Source organism: Protomyctophum parallelum (genome assembly GCF_964188405.1).
Source record: "Protomyctophum parallelum genome assembly, chromosome: 16".
In the NCBI taxonomy this organism is placed as follows: Eukaryota; Metazoa; Chordata; class Actinopteri; order Myctophiformes; family Myctophidae; genus Protomyctophum; species Protomyctophum parallelum.
The window spans coordinates 2,168,680-2,190,978 of record NC_139711.1 but is presented as its reverse complement, the minus strand read 5'-3'; the positions used below and the strand labels follow the sequence as shown (position 1 = coordinate 2,190,978).

General features: G+C 41.0%; 1 protein-coding gene across 1 annotated transcript; it reads left to right on the top strand.

Annotated features, from left to right (window-relative positions):
* Positions 1 to 204: 204 nt before the first annotated feature.
* Positions 205 to 19,605, top strand: LOC310873964 (butyrophilin subfamily 1 member A1-like; the record flags this gene model as incomplete). Its single annotated transcript, XM_083786583.1, has 3 exons — positions 205 to 349; positions 18,757 to 19,095; positions 19,199 to 19,605. The coding sequence occupies exons 1-3, from the start codon at positions 220 to 222 to the stop codon at positions 19,603 to 19,605; spliced, it is 876 nt and encodes a 291-aa protein (XP_083642709.1). The 5' UTR covers positions 205 to 219.
* Between the last annotated feature and the right edge of the window lie 2,694 nt (positions 19,606 to 22,299).

The following is a 22,299-nucleotide window of genomic DNA, read 5'->3' as shown; positions in this document are numbered from 1 at the left end:
GTGTTTGACACATGCTGCATGGACGCGTCACCATGGCAAACTAATGTCGCCGTCGCCGGAGGCTGTTTGCTTAACGATGTTGTTTAACTTGTTTTGACAGCTACGGCGTGGGTGTCAGACTGCAGCCGCAGCACTTCCTCGTAGTGGACTTGGTAGTGGAGCGTCCTTAAGTCCATTATTATTCCTTCCTTGGTTCTCTGGGGCGTCGGGAGTGTAACGATGGCGTCTGTCTCTCTCTCGGTCACACTAGAGACGGGTTGTTGCTGTTGGACTATGAGGATGTATTTCTACATGTTGGTGATGATGCTGGGGAGCAGACCCAGCGGTTACTACACATCACCTGTGAGAGGTATTAAACGATATACTGTATACAACTGTATATTTACACTCGACTCACTGCGTTGTTGTTGTTGTAGTCCTGACCTGGGCGTGTGCTACTATCGCTAACGGTAGCCTAAGATTTAGATTGTTTTTTTGTTTTTGTTTTATCGTAGATGAAGTTGATGGATTTTGAGATGTTTTGCTTGTAGCCTACAATGTATAAATATTAGTCCGTAGTTTTCAATAAAGAAATCCAGTCTGTGGCTGATTTCTGTCGGAACTTCCTAGTGAGGGAGCTATAAGGGAGCGCATCCGGGTACACTTGTTTACAAGAAGAGGGTCCACCGTGTTCAATTCATCAAAACATTTAGAGACGTACAAATAGACACTTCTATGTAGTTAAAGAACAGAACAGGAATTCATCATAAAGGAGGTAAAAATGGAAAAGAAACATATATACAGTGAGTGAGGAGAAAAGGGGGGATTCAGATTTTACGGGGGCCAGTTTTGAATTGCAGCCGTCCGTAAGTGACATTATAAACCACGAATTTATTGAAAACTACGGACTAACACATTGCACAAGCACCCCGTATGCCTCGCTGACATTATAAACCACTTATTTATTGAAAACTACGGACTAACACATTGCACAAGCACCCCGTATGCCTCGCTGACATTATAAACCACTTATTTATTGAAAACTACGGACTAACACATTGCACAAGCACCCCGTATGCCTCGCTGACATTATAAACCACTTATGTATTGAAACTATACGGACTAACACATTGCACAAGCACCCCGTATGCCTCGCTGACATTATAAACCACTTATTTATTGAAAACTACGGACTAACACATTGCACAAGCACCCCGTATGCCTCGCTGACATTATAAACCACTTATGTATTGAAAACTACGGACTAACACAGTGCACAAGCACCCCGTAGGCCACAGTCGGACCATCGGTGTAAACTCAAAGCATCTTTATATTTAGCGTTCGTAGATGTTGGGAGTTGTAGCAGGGCTCAGCTGCAGTCAGTGTGCACGGCCGGGGGAAGTGGGCTATAGCCCTGGCCCAGTGCATACAGTCGAGTCGCTTTTTGTTTATTTTCGGGAAACTGTAAAGCCTCGCACGCAGTGGGAAAAGCTGCTGTTAAGATACGGTAAAAAATACTGAATGTGTACTCGTTTTCAGTTCTTTTTTATGAATGTGTATTGATTTGATTTGATTTATTGATTAACAGCTTGCAGAATAATTACAGTAGCCTACATTTCAAGTAGCCTACAACTCAATACAAAGACTGTTAACTGTGAGTGGACGACAGCATAAAGCATTACACTTGTTTACAACAGGGCCAGTGAGTGCCCCCCCCCCCCCCCAGCGGGGGAAAAAAGAGTTTTTTTCTTTTTCGTTTGGTACTTTATTTACAGTTTGCTAATGAAGAGTATACTCTGAATATATTCGTTCAAATGAGGTTTGGCCGTATATCAAACATACATGCTCAGTTTTTCTGGGTGCCTGCCATGCAATGGCAGAAACACAGGTTGAAATCCGCAACACATACTTAACTAGAAACAAAATTTCAAGAAATTTTACTGGGTGCCTGAAGCTCGCCAAGTCTGTGCAGCATTTGAGCCACGGACCACCATTTGATGACATTTAGCCTCTCAGAAGGGTCCATTTGGTTACATGTGAGCCAGGTCTCCCCATTGACTTTCAATGGGGTATTTTGTCTTAGTTTATTGCGCATTACGTTGCCACCAACATTCTAATGCTAACATGCTAACATGCTAACATGCTAATGCTAACATGCTAATGTTAACATGCTAATGCTATCATGCTAACATGCTAACATGCTAATGCTAACATGCTAATGCTAACATGCTAACATGCTAATGCTATCATGCTAACATGCTAATGCTAACATGCTAATGCTATCATGCTAACATGCTAATGCTAACATGCTAACATGCTAATGCTAACATGATATCATGCTAACGCTAACATGCTAATGCTATCATGCTAACATGCTAAGGCTAACATGCTAATGATATCATGCCAACATGCTAATGCTAACATGCTAACATGCTAATGCTATCATGCTAACATGCTAATGCTAACATGCTAATGATATCATGCTAACATGCTAATGCTAACATGCTATCATGCTAACATGCTAATGCTAACATGCTAATGCTAACATGCTAATGCTATCATGCTAACATGCTAATGCTAACATGCTAATGTTAACATGCTAACATGCTAATGCTAACATGCTAACATGCTAATGCTATCATGCTAACATGCTAATGCTAACATGCTAATGCTATCATGCTAACATGCTAATGCTAACATGCTAATGATATCATGCTAACATGCTAATGCTAACATGCTATCATGCTAACATGCTAATGCTAACATGCTAATGCTAACATGCTAATGCTATCATGCTAACATGCTAATGCTAACATGCTAATGTTAACATGCTAACATGCTAATGCTAACATGCTAACATGCTAATGCTATCATGCTAACATGCTAATGCTATCAAGCTAACATGCTAATGCTAATATGCTAACATGCTAATGATATCATGCTAACATGCTAATGCTAACATGCTAATGCTATCATGCTAACATGCTAATGCTAACATGCTAATGATATCATGCTAACATGCTAATGCTAACATGCTATCATGCTAACATGCTAATGCTAACATGCTAATGCTAACATGCTAATGCTATCATGCTAACATGCTAATGCTAACATGCTAATGTTAACATGCTAACATGTTAATGCTAACATGCTAACATGCTAATGCTATCATGCTAACATGCTAATGCTATCAAGCTAACATGCTAATGCTATCAAGCTAACATGCTAATGCTAATATGCTAACATGCTAATGATATAATGCTAACATGCTAATGCTAACATGCTAATGCTAACATGCTAACATGCTAATGTTAACATGCTAATGATATAATGCTAACATGCTAATGCTAACATGCTGCTAACATGCTAACATGCTAATGCTAACATGCTAATGCTAACATGCTAATGCTAACATGCTAATGTTATCATGCTAACATGCTAATGCTAACATGCTAATGCTAACATGCTAATGCTAACATGCTAATGCTAACATGCTAATGCTATCATGCTAACATGCTAATGCTAACATGCTAATGATATCATGCTAACATGCTAATGCTAACATGCTATCATGCTAACATGCTAACATGCTAATGCTATCATGCTAACATGCTAATGCTATCATGCTAACATGCTGCTAACATGCTAATGCTAACATGCTAACATGCTGCTAACATGCTAATGCTAACATGCTAATGATATCATGCTAACATGCTAATGCTATCATGCTAATGCTATCATGCTAACATGCTAATGTTAACATGCTAATGCTAACATGCTAATGCTAACATGCTAACATGCTAATGATAACATGCTAATGATAACATGCTAATGCTATAATGCTAACATGCTAACATGCTAATGCTATCATGCTAACATGCTAATGCTAACATGCTAATGCTATCATGCTAACATGCTAATGCTAACATGCTAATATGCTAACATGCTAATGCTAACATGCTAATGATATAATGCTAACATGCTAATGCTAACATGCTAACATGCTGCTAACATGCTAACATGCTAATGCTAACATGCTAATGCTAACATGCTAATGCTAACATGCTAATGCTAACATGCTAAGATGTCTGAGCTGTAAGGGTCCATTTGGTTTCGTTCAGGGGGGCGGCCCGGTTCTGGCGAGCCGCCCTGCTTCTGAAACGGTCGAGAAATGACAGTTACGTGTTTCCCCGATTTTCTCCATTGACTTTCAATGTGTGTGCGTGCACATGTGTGCATGTGCGCGCGAGTGGTGGTCAACTTGGTCTAAGTGCATGGAGCAAGTTTCAAGACTGTAGCATGTTGCAAACACAAGTTATAGCTGTGTAAAGGCCAGCCAATAGGAATACAGAGGGGCGGGGCTTAAGCAATTAAGCCATTACAGCTTGTTCCTCTTGATGGTCTACGTCCATGTACCAAAGTTTGAGGCTGTAGCATGTTGTAAGCAATATTTGGAGCTGTGTAAAGGCCAGCCAATAGGAAGACAGGGTTTGTGTGTGTGCGTGCGCGTGCGTGTGTGTGTGTGCGCTCAGGGGGGCAACCCGGTTCTGGTGAGCCACCCCGCGTCTGAAACGGTTGAGAAATGACAGAGTTACGCGTTTCCCCAATTGTCTCCATTGACTTTCAATGTGTGTGTGTGTGTGCGTGCACATGTGTGCATGTGCGTGCGTGTGCGTTCGTGTGTGAGAGGTGGTCAACTTCACCTTGAATCATTAACAATGTATCATTTTCAGCTGGGATACGCTATGCAAATGCACCCACTATTGAAAGTAAAAAACACACTGACTCAATGAGAGAATTTGTTCAGACATACGGTCCGAACAAATTGCTCTAGCGCAAAAAGTAAAAGTCGAATGTGATTTTTGTTTTCGCCGTGAGTGACCCGAGACATTGAGGTACGCCGTGTGCGATCGTGGTATTGGTACGATAAAACACGTGGTCATAAGAGCGAGTTAAGAAATTGTGTTTGTGATGAAAAAATTGCTGACTCATTCAAGCAGTTAACATGAAGTTCTATGACACATTATGATGGTACACCTGTCGCTTTCAGGGCTGTAGTTCACGTACCGTATGAATCTGGGCTGTGGTTGTGACATTGGGTGAAAGAGGACGAGTGTGGCTACAAAATTACCAAAACCCATGCGTGTAAAGTTAATATTTTGGCCGTGAGGACGATTTGTTCGGAGAATTTCGCTACAGTTTTCACATTGGCTTCTCCCTCTGACCCGCTCTCTCTCTGGCCGTGCGACACAGAGTCGAGAGTTTTGCTCAGACCACACACACTTTGAACTGAGATAGCGGGCAAACCGTGCAACGCATTCGAATTCCGTCTGAACCACAACAAAGTCGATGGCCTCGTGTGCTGTTTGAGGTTTAAATCGTGTTTCTACGTAACAGTATGCCAGAGCAATGTGGCTCCAAAGTAACGTGTCGTTTTCTGTTTTTACCCGCGTTTCCCCATTGACTTTGCATGGGGCATTTTTCGCGTCGTTTATTGCGAATTACGTCGGCACGGTAACCCGAAACGGAAAGAAAAGCACAAGCACACCATTCCCGGCCGAGCCGCACGTTTCGATGTATATATTGTGGGGCTTTGGTAAACCGTGCGGCCGGCCGTAGACGTCAAAGTTTCGTGTCTTGATGATTACGATTAAGTATGTGTTGCGGATTTCAACCTGTGTTTCTGCCATTGCATGGCAGGCACCCAGAATAGACGTCAAAGTTTCGTGTCTTGATGATTACGATTAAGTATGTGTTGCGGATTTCAACCTGTGTTTCTGCCATTGCATGGCAGGCACCCAGAATAATTATCGTAATATATGTTCCGAAACTTTGACCTCTATGGCCGGCCGCACGGTTTACCAAAGCCCCACAATATATACATCGAAACGTGCGGCTCGGCCGGGAATGGTGTGCTTGTGCTTTTCTTTCCGTTTCGGGTTACCGTGCCGACGTAATTCGCAATAAACGACGCGAAAAATGCCCCATGCAAAGTCAATGGGGAAACGCGGGTAAAAACAGAAAACGACACGTTACTTTGGAGCCACATTGCTCTGGCATAATGTTACGTAGAAACACGAGTTAAACCTCAAACAGCACACGAGGCCATCGACTTTGTTGTGGTTCAGACGGAATTCGAATACGTTGCACGGTTTGCCCGCTATCGCAGTCCAAAGTGTGTGTGGTCTGAGCAAAAATCTCGACTCTCAGTGTCGCACGGCCAGAGAGAGAGTGGGTCAGAGGGAGAAGCCAATCTGAAGACTGTAGCGAAATTCTCCGAACAAATCGTCCTCACGGCCAAAATATTAACTTTACACGCATGGGTTTCGGTCATTTTGTAGCCACACTCGTCCTCTTTCACCCAATGTCACAACCACAGCCCAAATTCATACGGTACATGAACTACAGCCCTGAAAGCGACAGGTGTACCATCATAATGTGTCATACAACTCCATGTGAAATGCATGAATGAGTCAGCAGTTTTTTCATCACAAACACAATTTCTTAACTCGCTCTCATAACCACGTTTTTTATCGTACCAATACCACGATCGCACACGGCGTACCTCAATGTCTCGGGTCACTCACGGCGAAAACAAAAATCGCATTTGACGTTTACTTTTTGCGATAGAGCAATTTGTTCGGACATACGTTCTCTCACTGAATCAGTGTGGTTTTAACTTTCAATAGTGTTTGCATTCGCATAGACTAGCCCTAGCCCAGGTGAAATTGATACTTTGTTAATGATTCAAGGTCAAGTTGACCACCTCTCAAACACGCGCACACACAAACGCACATGCACGCATGTGCACGCACACACACACATTGAAAGTCAATGGAGAAAATCGGGGAAACACGTAACTCTGTCATTTCTCGACCGTTTCAGAAGCAGGGCGGCTCGCCGGAACCGGGCCGCCCCCCCCCCAAACGAAACCAAATGGACCCTAACAGCTCAGACATCTTAGCATTAGCATGTTAGCATGATAGCATTAGCATGTTAGCATTAGCATGTTAGCATTAGCATGTTAGCATGATAGCATTAGCATGTTAGCATTAGCATGTTAGCATGTTAGCATTAGCATGTTAGCATTAGCATGTTAGCATGTTAACATTAGCATGTTAACATTAGCATGTTAGCATGATAGTATTAGCATGTTAGCATTAGCATGTTAGCATGTTAGCATTAGCATGTTAGCATGTTAGCATTAACATGTTAGCATGTTAGCATTAGCATGTTAGCATGATAGCATTAGCATGTTAGCATTAGCATGTTAGCATGATATCATTAGCATGTTAGCATTAGCATGTTAGCATGATATCATTAGCATGTTAGCATTAGCATGTTAACATGATATCATTAGCATGTTAGCATTAGCATGTTAGCATGATAGCATTAGCATGTTAGCATTAGCATGTTAGCATTAGCATGTTAGCATTAGCATGTTAGCATTAGCATGTTAGCATGTTAGCATTAGCATGTTAACATATTAGCATTAGCATGTTAGCATTAGCATGTTAGCATTAACATTAGCATGTTAGCATTAGCATGTTAGCATGATATCATTAGCATGTTAGCATTAGCATGTTAGCATGATAGCATTAGCATGTTAGCATTAGCATGTTAGCATTAACATGTTAGCATTAGCATGTTAGCATGATAGCATTAGCATGTTAGCATTAGCATGTTAGCATTATAGCATTAGCATGTTAGCATGTTAGCATTAGCATGTTAGCATGATATCATTAGCATGTTAGCATTAGCATGTTAACATGATATCATTAGCATGTTAGCATTAGCATGTTAGCATGATAGCATTAGCATGTTAGCATTAGCATGTTAGCATTAGCATGTTAGCATTAGCATGTTAGCATTAGCATGTTAGCATGTTAGCATTAGCATGTTAGCATTAGCATGTTAGCATGTTAGCATTAGCATGTTAACATATTAGCATTAGCATGTTAGCATTAGCATGTTAGCATTAACATTAGCATGTTAGCATTAGCATGTTAGCATGATATCATTAGCATGTTAGCATTAGCATGTTAGCATGATAGCATTAGCATGTTAGCATTAGCATGTTAGCATTAACATGTTAGCATTAGCATGTTAGCATGATAGCATTAGCATGTTAGCATTAGCATGTTAGCATGTTAGCATTAGCATATTAACATATTAGCATTAGCATGTTAGCATTAGCATGTTAGCATTAACATTAGCATGTTAGCATTAGCATGTTAGCATGATATCATTAGCATGTTAGCATTAGCATGTTAGCATGATAGCATTAGCATGTTAGCATTAGCATGTTAGCATTAACATGTTAGCATTAGCATGTTAGCATGATAGCATTAGCATGTTAGCATTAGCATGTTAGCATTATAGCATTAGCATGTTAGCATGTTAGCATTAGCATGTTAACATATTAGCATTAGCATGTTAGCATTAGCATGTTAGCATGATATCATTAGCATGTTAGCATTAGCATGTTAGCATTAACATGTTAGCATTAGCATGTTAGCATGATAGCATTAGCATGTTAGCATTAGCATGTTAGCATTATAGCATTAGCATGTTAGCATGTTAGCATTAGCATGTTAGCATGATATCATTAGCATGTTAGCATTAGCATGTTAACATGATATCATTAGCATGTTAGCATTAGCATGTTAGCATGATAGCATTAGCATGTTAGCATTAGCATGTTAGCATTAGCATGTTAGCATTAGCATGTTAGCATTAGCATGTTAGCATGTTAGCATTAGCATGTTAGCATTAGCATGTTAGCATGTTAGCATTAGCATGTTAACATATTAGCATTAGCATGTTAGCATTAGCATGTTAGCATTAACATTAGCATGTTAGCATTAGCATGTTAGCATGATATCATTAGCATGTTAGCATTAGCATGTTAGCATGATAGCATTAGCATGTTAGCATTAGCATGTTAGCATTAACATGTTAGCATTAGCATGTTAGCATGATAGCATTAGCATGTTAGCATTAGCATGTTAGCATTATAGCATTAGCATGTTAGCATGTTAGCATTAGCATGTTAACATATTAGCATTAGCATGTTAGCATTAGCATGTTAGCATGATATCATTAGCATGTTAGCATTAGCATGTTAGCATGATATCATTAGCATGTTAGCATTAGCATGTTAGCATGATAGCATTAGCATGTTAGCATTAGCATGTTATAGCATTAGCATGTTAGCATATTAGCATGATAGCATTAGCATGTTAGCATTAGCATGTTATAGCATTAGCATGTTAGCATTAGCATGTTAGCATATTAGCATGTTAGCATATTAGCATGTTAGCATGATAGCATTAGCATGTTAGCATTAGCATGTTAGCATTAGCATGATATCATGCTAGCATTAGCATGCTAGCATGTTAGCATTATCATGTTAGTATGTTAACATTAACATGTTAGCATTAGCATGTTAGCATTAAAATGTTAGCATGCTAGCATGTTAGTATTAGCATGTTAGCATTAGAATGTTGGTGGCAACATAATGCGCAATAAACGTAGACAAAATACCCCATTGAAAGTAAATGGGGAGACCTGGCTCACAGTGTGCTTTTAACTTTCAATAGTGGTTGCATTCGCATAGACTAGCCCTAGCCCAGGTGAAATTGATACTTTGTTAATGATTCAAGGTCAAGTTGACCACCTCTCACACACGTGCACACAAGAACGCACATGCATGCACATGCACAAATGTGCACGCACCCACACACATTGAAAGTCAATGGAGAAAATCGGGGAAACACGTAACTCTGTCATTTCTCGACCGTTTCAGAAGCAAGGCGGCTCGCCGGAACCGGGCCGCCCCCCTGAACGAAACCAAATGGACCCTTACAGCTCAGACATCTTAGCATTAGCATGTTAGCATATTAGCATTAGCATGTTAGCATGTTAACATGTTAGCATTAGCATGTTAGCATGTTAGCATGTTAGCATTAGCATGTTAGCATGATAGCATTAGCATGTTAGCATTAGCATGTTAGCATGATATCATTAGCATGTTAGCATTAGCATGTTAGCATGATAGCATTAGCATGTTAGCATTAGCATGTTAGCATTAGCATGTTAGCATTAGCATGTTAGCATGTTAGCATTAGCATGTTAGCATTAGCATGTTAGCATGTTAGCATTAGCATGTTAACATATTAGCATTAGCATGTTAGCATTAGCATGTTAGCATTAACATTAGCATGTTAGCATTAGCATGTTAGCATGATATCATTAGCATGTTAGCATTAGCATGTTAGCATGATAGCATTAGCATGTTAGCATTAGCATGTTAGCATTAACATGTTAGCATTAGCATGTTAGCATGATAGCATTAGCATGTTAGCATTAGCATGTTAGCATTATAGCATTAGCATGTTAGCATGTTAGCATTAGCATGTTAACATATTAGCATTAGCATGTTAGCATTAGCATGTTAGCATGATATCATTAGCATGTTAGCATTAGCATGTTAGCATGATATCATTAGCATGTTAGCATTAGCATGTTAGCATGATAGCATTAGCATGTTAGCATTAGCATGTTATAGCATTAGCATGTTAGCATATTAGCATGATAGCATTAGCATGTTAGCATTAGCATGTTATAGCATTAGCATGTTAGCATTAGCATGTTAGCATATTAGCATGTTAGCATATTAGCATGTTAGCATGATAGCATTAGCATGTTAGCATTAGCATGTTAGCATTAGCATGATATCATGCTAGCATTAGCATGCTAGCATGTTAGCATTATCATGTTAGTATGTTAACATTAACATGTTAGCATTAGCATGTTAGCATTAAAATGTTAGCATGCTAGCATGTTAGTATTAGCATGTTAGCATTAGAATGTTGGTGGCAACATAATGCGCAATAAACGTAGACAAAATACCCCATTGAAAGTAAATGGGGAGACCTGGCTCACAGTGTGCTTTTAACTTTCAATAGTGGTTGCATTCGCATAGACTAGCCCTAGCCCAGGTGAAATTGATACTTTGTTAATGATTCAAGGTCAAGTTGACCACCTCTCACACACGTGCACACAAGAACGCACATGCATGCACATGCACAAATGTGCACGCACCCACACACATTGAAAGTCAATGGAGAAAATCGGGGAAACACGTAACTCTGTCATTTCTCGACCGTTTCAGAAGCAAGGCGGCTCGCCGGAACCGGGCCGCCCCCCTGAACGAAACCAAATGGACCCTTACAGCTCAGACATCTTAGCATTAGCATGTTAGCATATTAGCATTAGCATGTTAGCATGTTAACATGTTAGCATTAGCATGTTAGCATGTTAGCATGTTAGCATTAGCATGTTAGCATGATAGCATTAGCATGTTAGCATTAGCATGTTAGCATGATATCATTAGCATGTTAGCATTAGCATGTTAGCATGATAGCATTAGCATGTTAGCGTTAGCATGATATCATGTTAGCATTAGCATGTTAGCATGTTAGCATTAGCATGTTAGCATGATAGCATTAGCATGTTAGCATTAGCATGTTAGCATGATAGCATTAGCATGTTAGCATGATAGCATTAGCATGTTAGCATTAGCATGTTAACATTAGCATGTTAGCATGATAGCATTAGCATGTTAGCGTTAGCATGATATCATGTTACCATTAGCATGTTAGCATGTTAGCATTAGCATGTTAGCATGATAGCATTAGCATGTTAGCATTAGCATGTTAGCATGATAGCATTAGCATGTTAGCATGATAGCATTAGCATGTTAGCATTAGCATGTTAACATTAGCATGTTAGCATGATAGCATTAGCATGTTAGCGTTAGCATGATATCATGTTAGCATTAGCATGTTAGCATGTTAGCATTAGCATGTTAGCATGATAGCATTAGCATGTTAGCATTAGCATGTTAGCATTAGCATGTTAGCATTAGCATGTTAGCATGATAGCATTAGCATGATAGCATTAGCATGTTAGCATTAGCATGTTAGCATGTTAGCATTAGAATGTTGGTGGCAACTTAATGCGCAATAAATAAATTGAAAGTCAATGGGGAGACCTGGCTCACATGTAACCATATGGACCCTTCTGAGAGGCTAAATGTCATCAAATGGTGGTCCGTTGCTCAAATGCTGCACAGTCTTGGCGAGCTTCAGGCACCCAGTAAAATTTCTTGAAATTTTGTTTCTAGTTTAATTAATACATTTGCAACTATATGAATAAAGGTTGTACACATCAGTGAAATTAACCACTGGGAAAATCCCTACTTGAGAGAGTGCAAGCCGTATTACAGGGCCCACCATTTTCAATTCATCAAAACATTTAGAGACGTACGAATATATACACGACTATAAAGTCAAAACAGGAAATCATCATAGAGGAGGTAAAAATGTCAAAATGCTGAAAAGGTCAGATTATTGACAAACTGCTAGACTACACCTTTCCTATTGGCCGATCCCCTTCGCCCTGTCCCTCAGTTCCTAAAACACAAAGTTAAATACACTAGGCCATTTTGTGGTGGTTCCACTTAAAAATAGGCCATTCATTATTTCCCCCCATGAGATTTTCAAAAAATATTTACCGTATATAAATTATTTTAAGCGTAGAATCAAGTCATCCTGGATCGGTGAATCGTGACTATACATTTTATGTTATTTTATGCTATACTACATTTAATACACACTCTTTGTCTATCCGTTTTAAATTACTCTCCCCCACATCACTTGTTTAGCCCCCAAAAGTGACACTAATTGAGCACCAATTGAAAAGCTATGCCAGGGACCCCCATAAGAGAAGATTAAAGCTATGCCAGGGACCCCCATAAGAGAAGATTAAAGCTATGCCAGGGACCCCCATAAGAGAAGATTAAAGCTATGCCAGGGACCCCCATAAGAGAAGATTAAAGCTATGCCAGGGACCCCCATAAGAGAAGATTAAAGCTATGCCAGGGACCCCCATAAGAGAAGATTAAAGCTATGCCAGGGACCCCCATGAGAGAAGATTAAAGCTATGCCAGGGACCCCCATAAGATAAGATTAAAGCTATGCCAGGGACCCCCATAAGATAAGATTAAAGCTATGCCAGGGACCCCCATAAGAGAAGATTAAAGCTATGCCAGGGACCCCCATAAGATAAGATTAAAGCTATGCCAGGGACCCCCATAAGATAAGATTAAAGCTATGCCAGGGACCCCCATAAGAGAAGACTTTTAGGGCTCTATAGCAGTGGTCCTCAAACCGTTTAATTTCAACGACCCTCCGTTTGACATGCATTAGTCTACGGACCCCCATTTAAAGGAGAATGCCATACTAAAAGGCTTTCTTACCTTTCTTTGTAGTCGTTACGTCCCCATCAAAGACGTCCAGGTGTTATTTGTAGTCGTTACGTCCCGATCAAAGAGGTCCAGGTGTTATTTTGTGCAAAAGCTCCTTATTGGCTATTTCCCCTACCATAAGCCCTAAATGAAATTGAATTGAATGGGATGTATGGGGTGTTGTGCTAATTTGCTTATTTCCATCGCTCAAAATTTAAAAAAAAATGTATATATCCTCTCTTCATAATGTAAATAATATCCCAAGCGGCACACTTTACTACTTATTTCGATGGAAATAAGCAAATTAGCACAACACCTCATACATCCCATTCAATTCAATGCAATTCATTTAGGTCTTATGGTAGGGGAAATAGCCAATAAGGAGCTTTTGCACAAAATAACACCTGGACCTCTTTGATGGGGACGTAACAAACAAAGAAAGGTAAGAAAGCCTTTTAAGTATGGCATTCTCCTTTAAACACATTTCTATCTCTGGGACCCCCAATTTATATTAGGGTCCATTTGTACACTCTCAGAGTTACAGACCCATAAGGGTCCATTTGGTTCCATTTGTACACTCTCTGAGTTACAGACCCATAAGGGTCCATTTGAATCACTTTGTACACTCTCAGAGTTACAGACCCATAAGGGCCCATTTGTACACTCAGAGTTACAGACCCATGAGTGTCCATTTGGTTCCAAACTATCATTTAGCTGGGGACCCCCTGGAACTGCCTCAAGGACCCCTGGGGGTCCCCGGACCCCACTTTGGGAACCACTGCTCTAGCTCACGTGACAGCATTGTGTTTTTAGGACTCCACCAGGTCAAAGGTCAACGGGTCCTCTCAACCTGTGTTGTGTTTTTAGGACTCCACCAGGTCAAAGGTCAACGGGTCCTCTCAACCTGTGTTGTATTTTTAGGACTCCACCAGGTCAACGGGTCCTCTCAACCTGTGCTGTGTTTTTAGGACTCCAGCAGGTCAACGGGTCCTCTCAACCTGTGTTGTGTTTTTAGGACAACACCAGGGGCCTATTTCACGAAACTTGGATTAGAGATTAAGCCGGGCTTTAACACATATCCTGGCTTAATATATCCTGGATCAGTGCTTAACCGGTTTCATGAAAGCTGGTTGATCTTGCCAGATTAATTTAACCAGTTAACCTGGATATGTTGAGGCTTGATTCGGTTTCATGAAAGTGATGCTACATTAGTTACCATGGAAACTAATGCTTTGGACTTAGCCTGCTCCGGACCAGGCTAACAGCCAGGTTTAACCTAATCCTGATGTCTTTACTGTTCATTAAGCAGTCAAACTGATCACAAACCAATGATGTTTTCCAGATTTATTCAATTATTATGGGTATATGTTGCCTTATTTGTATCGGTCTGCATTAAAGGACTAATTTAAGCACTATATAAAATCAAATAACCAAAATATATAGGCTGCACAACATCATGACAGCTTGTGAGCTTGTAGATCAGCTGCTTTTGGTGAATGTACCCCATTAATAGGTTTGCTGTCGTGCAAGTGCACGGTTAAGAATAATTATTATATTATATTATATTATATTATTTTTTTTATTTTTTTGTAAAAGTGAAAACCACTAAATATTACCATTACTCATTGTTTTACAACATATTACCATTGTAACGTTTCACCTACATACTTACACCTAGAAACCCCATTCAAACCTATTTAGGTTCATCCTACGGTGGACATGTGTGCCTGAAAAGGAATCTTTGAAATGTTTCATAGTTTTAGAAATATAGTGCTTTCAAATTTGAGACATTTATAGGCAGATAGTGGCACTTCAAAAAATCACTTTCACCTAGAAACTCCATTCACACTTTGTAAAATGCAGCTTTCTGTGGAGACACATGCTGGAACTTTTTACTTTGAAATGTTTTGTAGTTTCTGAGTTATTTAACTTAAACGCCCAATAGCACAAACTTTGGCATGCTACATGAACCCATGACCCTCACCAGTCTGGCCCCTGTCTGGACAACAACCCCCTTCCCCAAAGGTAGCTCCCTCAGAGGAGGGAGTTATAGTGAGGTTCCGTCTCCATGTTAAATTTAGTTGTCATTTACAACTCATGTAAAAGTTTCACTTTCAGTACTAATTTGAAGGTGAGGGTCTATAGAACCATTTTGGTTCGAGTGGCAATCACCAAAATAAAATAATTGGCCTATAGGGGGCGTAGTCAGGTGCCAACCCCCATCAGCCAAACCAAAATATGTAAACTGTTACTGTAGCTTTTGATTAAATTATCCAATCTGAACATATGAGATATGTATGGGTTCACAATCAGGAGTAGCATTTGGTACTTAAACCTTATTACACGTATATTTGTTTCCACACAGTATTGGTGTATATCCACAAAAATAGCAGGAAAAACGAGCTAAAAACTAGTAGTGGGGTCCCTAGACAGACCGTCATTTACAACTCAACAAAAGTTTAACTTTCACTTCTAATTTGTAGATAATGACCTATAGAACAATTTTAGTTTGAGTGGCAAGTCTACAAATTAAAAAAAATATTTATTTTTGTCAAATTTCCAAAATGGCCAAAATCGGAATTATGTTTATTTGAGAAAATTTCTTATATTTCTGTTTTTTCTTTGTTTTTCTTGCTATATCAAGTTAATCCTGTGTGAGGAATCAACTGGATTTCAAATATTAATGTTTTGAATAATCTGATATAGAAACAAAATAAAGATGGCTGCCAATGTACATTGAATTACTACATTACGCCTAACTTCTATCCTGTTGAACCTAGAATGGTGATGTTGGTGCCTATACCATATGTTATCATGAATGACTAATTGTATAAAAACAAAATACATATAATAGGACAATATATAATATTTCACACAAATGAGACAATGCAGTACATAATTATGTGGGGAACTAAAGTTAGATATTGGAATATAATACACCACTCCTGTGTTATGTATATATATATATATATATATATATATATATATATATATATATATATGCACTGATTGATCTCTTGTGGTATTGATATTTTGAAGGTAAGCAAAAAAGTTAAAGTGTTTTTTATGAATATGGATAGTCATTGAGCCACTATACGGTCTTCTCCCAGCGCAACTGCCTTGTCCTTTATCTCTTGGGTGAGTTAATTCTACCTTCTGGAACGAATGGTCTGCTGCGTTTCTTCACCAGAAAAGAGACATTTATTACGATTAACAGGTGCACCAGTCCGGCATGATCTTCTTGCCAATGCCACAGCACCTCCAGAATGCCTTTTTTTTGCACTGTCAAGTGCTGTTGCCCTATACAGATGCGGACAAGTTGTATGCCAGAATGCACGATTTAGCTTCATGGATTCTGCATCTGGAAGTTCAACGTCTGGGTGGGGAGAAGCGTCAATTGCTCTGAACTGACTTGCAAGGCCTATGATGTCTGTGTAGGCTCCTTCTCTGCGACTGGCAACTGGATTTGCAAGAGGGCAAACAAGTCTTTCCTCAGTTTGCTTTTGGCACAAAATGCACAACTGCCATTTCATTGTCCCAGCCATAACAAACACATACTTTATCCAGGTTTAGTTTTCTGTTAGGGTCATATCATGAAAAAATATAGAAAATATTATATTACTATATTATTATATAACCTTTTAACAGTTTGCCTCAACATATATAATAGATACAAGAAAACAGTCAGCAGTGCATATAGCTACATTCACATTTACCATTGTAATAATAATGAAAATAATGAAAACACAATTTCTTCCTCAGCATAATTGCTATACTGTAGGTAGCCTTTAGTTTTAGTCTGTGCTATAGCTACAGGCTACTTTGGTTAATGCTAGCTCATGCTATTGGGATGTAGTACTTTGGCCACTTGATTATCCCACATGACTGTCCATATTCATAAAAAACACTTTAGGATCCTTCATGACATGTTTAACTTTTTTGCTTACCTTCAAAATATCAATACCACAAGAGAGCAATCAGTGCAGCTCATGCTCTTCTGCAGTATGCTTAGTCTTATAACTAACAAGCTACCAAGTCTGAACAATTAAGACACACCTGTTCCCCACATAATTATGTACTGCATTGTCTCATTTGTGTGAAATAGTATATATTGTCCTATTATATGTATTTTGTTTTTATACAATTAGTCATTCATGATAACATAGGTATAGGCACCAACATCACCATTCTAGGTTCAACAGGATAGAAGTTAGGCGTAATGTAATAATTCAATGGCAGCCATCTTTATTTTTTTTCTATATCAGATTATTCAAAACATTAATATTTGAAATCCAGTTGATTCCTCACACAGGATTAACTTTAACTTGATATAGCAAGAAAAACAAAGAAGAAACAGCAATATAAGAAAATTAAGACATTTTTCAAATAAACATAATTCCGATTTTGGCCATTTTGGAAATTTGGCAAAAATATATATTTTTTTAATTTGTAGACTTGCCACTCGAACTAAAATTGTTCTATAGGTCATTTAGAAGTGAAAGTTAAACCTTTGTTGAGTTGTAAATGACGGTCTGTCTAGGGACCCCACTACTAGTTTTTAGCTCGTTTTTCCTGCTATTTTTGTGGATATACACCAATATTGGGTGGAAACAAATATTATATGTCTAATAAGGTTTAAGTACCAAATGCTACTCCTGATTGTGAACCCATACATATCTCATATGTTCAGATTGGATAATTTAATCAAAAGTTACAACAGTACATATTTTGGTAGGGCTGATGGGGGTTGGCACCTGACTACGCCCCCTAGAGGCCAATTATTTTATTTTGGTGATTGCCACTCGAACCAAAATGGTTCTATAGACCCTCACCTTCAAATTAGTACTGAAAGTGAAACTTTTACATGAGTTGTAAATGACAACTAAATTTAACATGGAGACGGAACCTCACTATTATGGCCAAATATCACAATGCGACAATATCATTATGCTTACAATATTAAGAATTCTGTTTTAAGTTAATAGTAGTGGTAAAATGTAAACTATATTTTTGGGGTAGTTAATCATTCAGTCTATCCACTATTGAGAGTATGTTCTCTCTTTAATTTCAGCAGCAGTATTTATTTTAGAAGCTTAAGTCCTTGTATCAGTCTTGAATAGATTAGTAAAGATAATGAGATATACAGAAGGGGGCTGTAATGCAACTATTAAGGATGCAAACTGCCTTAATACCCCATGAAGAAGAAGGATCAGTAAATCTGTGTTCTACAGAATGGGTCTAGAGACAAAAAGCCAGACTGTCTATTAAGCCAGGCTTGCTGATCCCGGCTCGCCAAATCAGCCAATTCTGAGCCTCGCTTGGCTTTAGTGGAACGGAATAAACCAGGCTGTAAAGATCAGGATTTAAAAAGACTGGCTTTGGCCTAAATCCTGGATTAGTTCATCCAAGTTTCGTGAAACAGGCCCCTGGTCAACGGGTCCTCTCAACCTGTGTTGTGTTTTTAGGACAACACCAGGTCAACGGGTCCTCTCAACCTGTGCAGGCCAGACTGGGAGGCGAGGTGATCCTTCCGTGTCTCGTTGACCCTCCGCTCAACATGGAGAGACGGTCAGTGATTTGGACCAGAGCTGACCTGAACCCACCAAACGTTTACGTTTTCCAAGATGGACGTCCCATTACCACCGTCGTGAACCTCTTGTACAAACGGAGGACGTTCCTGTTTCACGAGGAGCTGCAACACGGTAACATCTCCCTGAGGCTGACCGGGGTGAGGCTCTTGGACATCGGGACCTACCGCTGTCTCGTTCCACACGTGGGCAGCAGTACCATCCAGCTCCTTGTTGGTAAGATTTAATGTTCATAACCATAACCAGTGTTTTTTAAGTGGTTATTCTGGGCTTTGAAATATCAAAAACACTAAAGAACACCAACGTGTATTAATTAAAGCTGGAGGGCCAAGAGATGACCGAGTGAAATACCTTCCACCACGAGGCGGAGGCATCCGCGTGGAACTGTTCCCAGACTACCGCTCTGTTCCTGAAGGCGTCACCAGCATCCTGTGGAGGCACGGAGGCGACTTGGTAGCGGAGTGGTATCTGGTTCATGGTCTGGATTACTACGGGGCGTTTAGACACCGCTCCACACTGGACCCAGACACCGGACGGCTGGTCATCGACAACATGACCGCAGAAGACATCGGGTGGTATTCTGTGGAGCTCAACGAAAGACTTCACAACAAGACTTACCTGCTTAAGGAGATGAGTAAGTATGACTCGTCGTTATGGATCTGTTATTGTCTGTCCTTTATGATTTGTTCTACTCCCCTGGCGCACCGCAGCGATACGGGTCCCTGACAGGAAATATGTTCAGATAGGCCATGAGCCAAAATCCCCAAATTGCGCGTTATGCATCCAAAGGGTGGGCAATTTTATTTTCGATTTTCTGACTAGCTGTACATCTCTACTTTATAGTTTGGCATGATAACCATTGCAAACTCGTAGCTTAGTGGTGGTTATCATGCGTTGAATATGTGGATCCCTATATTGTCACCATCAAAATGTCCTAACAAATATATGGATAACTTTTGAACCTTAACTTATGTCAAGACTAATGAAACCACTTTTCTGCATAATTAAAACATGGGAAATTGTTTGGAATGGTTATTGTACTTGTTCAAAACTTCTATATATGCTTAAATGGCATTTTAATGCAATATTTCCATCCCAAATATGATGATTTTGAAAAAAGCTAGTAAATATACCCATTTTAAAAGTGTATGCTGAGACCCAACATGTTTCTAATGGCAATAGAAAGCTGCCCATCGTTCTAAGCTTCGATTTGAGTGGTAACATGTGGTTGTACCTCCTGACATACTGTCAGAAATGTGATAAGTGATGACATGAGCCAGCGTCCCAAAATTGAGCTATGGTATCAAATGGGCGCGGCAAGGCTTGGTGTTTCTTTCTTTTCTCGTGGGTGGGTGGAGGGCACCCAGGCAGCCCAGCACCCCCCCCCCCCCCCCCCACGCACACACACAGTGCCTCCCCCCCCCCCACACACGCACACACACGCACACACAAGCTGAGAGCCCCTGATTTTGACCTGATAAATCAATGCACAAATAAAGGCACCTGCTGCATTTCATTTCATCCATCCCTCCCTCCATCTCTCAATCCATCCCTCCCTCCCTCCATCTCTCAATCCATCCCTCCCTCCATCTCTCAATCCATCCCTCCCTCCCTCCATCTCTCAATCCATCCATCCCTCCCTCCATCTCTCAATCCATCCCTCCCTCCATCTCTCAATCCATCCCTCCCTCCCTCCATCTCTCAATCCATCCCTCCCTCCCTCCATCTCTCAATCCATCCATCCCTCCCTACATCTCTCAATCCATCCCTCCCTCCCTCCATCTCTCAATCCATCCATCCCTCCCTCCATCTCTCAATCCATCCCTCCCTCCCTCCATCTCTCAATCCATCCCTCCCTCCATCTCTCAATCCATCCCTCCCTCCCTCCATCTCTCAATCCATCCCTCCCTCCCTCCATCTCTCAATCCATCCATCCCTCCCTCCATCTCTCAATCCATCCATCCCTCCCTCCATCTCTCAATCCATCCATCCCTCCCTACATCTCTCAATCCATCCCTCCCTCCCTCCATCTCTCAATCCATCCATCCCTCCCTCCATCTCTCAATCCATCCCTCCCTCCCTCCATCTCTCAATCCATCCCTCCCTCCATCTCTCAATCCATCCCTCCCTCCCTACATCTCTCAATCCATCCCTCCCTCCCTCCATCTCTCAATCCATCCCTCCCTCCTCCATCTCTCAATCCATCCATCCCTCCCTCCATCTCTCAATCCATCCCTCCCTCCCTCCATCTGTCAATCCATCCCTCCCTCCCTCCATCTCTCAATAAATGGTGCATTTATATAGCGCCTTTATCCAAAGCGCTTTACATAGATTGTGCATTACATTCACCCATTCATACACCGATTGCGGCGGAAGCCATGCAAGGTACCAACCAGCACATCGGGAGCAATTTGGGGTTCAGTGTCTTGCCCAAGGACACTTCGACATGTAGACAGGAGGAGCCGGGATTCGAACCGCCGACCCATGGATCATTGGACGACCTGCTCTACCTCCTGAGCCACAGTCTCCCAATCCATCCCTCCCTCCCTCCATCTGTCAATCCATCCCTCCCTCCATCTCTCAATCCATCCATCCCTCCCTCCATCTCTCAATCCATCCCTCCCTCCCTCCATCTCTCAATCCATCCATCCATCCCTCCCTCCCTCCATCTATCAATCCATCCATCCCTCCCTCCCTCCATCTCTCAATCCATCCATCCCTCCCTACATCTCTCAATCCATCCCTCCCTCCCTCCATCTCTCAATCCATCCCTCCCTCCCTCCATCTCTCAATCCATCCATCCCTCCCTCCCTCCATCTCTCAATCCATCCATCCCTCCCTAACCCCCCACACACGCACACACAAGCTGAGAGCCCCTGATTTTGACCTGATAAATCAATGCACAAATAAAGGCACCTGCTGCATTTCATTAATTAGTCACATGCTGCTGACCAGTGGAGAGATGGAGGGAGGGAGGGATGGATTGAGAGATGGAGGGAGGGAGGGAGGGAGGGAGGGAGGGATGGATTGAGAGATGGAGGGAGGGATGGATGGATTGAGAGATGGAGGGATGGATGGATTGAGAGATGGAGGGAGGGAGGGATGGATTGAGAGATGGAGGGAGGGAGGGATGGATGGAGTGAGAGATGGAGGGAGGGAGGGATGGATTGAGAGATGGAGGGAGGGATGGATTAAATGAAATGCAGCAGGTGCCTTTATTTGTGCATTGATTTATCAGGTCAAAATCAGGGGCTCTCAGCTTGTGTGTGCGTTTGTGTGCGTGTGTGGGGGGGGGGAGGGGGAGGCACTGTGTGTGTGTGCGTGGGGGGGGGGGTGCTGGGCTGCCTGGGTGCCCTCCACCCACCCACGAGAAAAGAAAGAAACACCAAGCCTTGCCGCGCCCATTTGATACCATAGCTC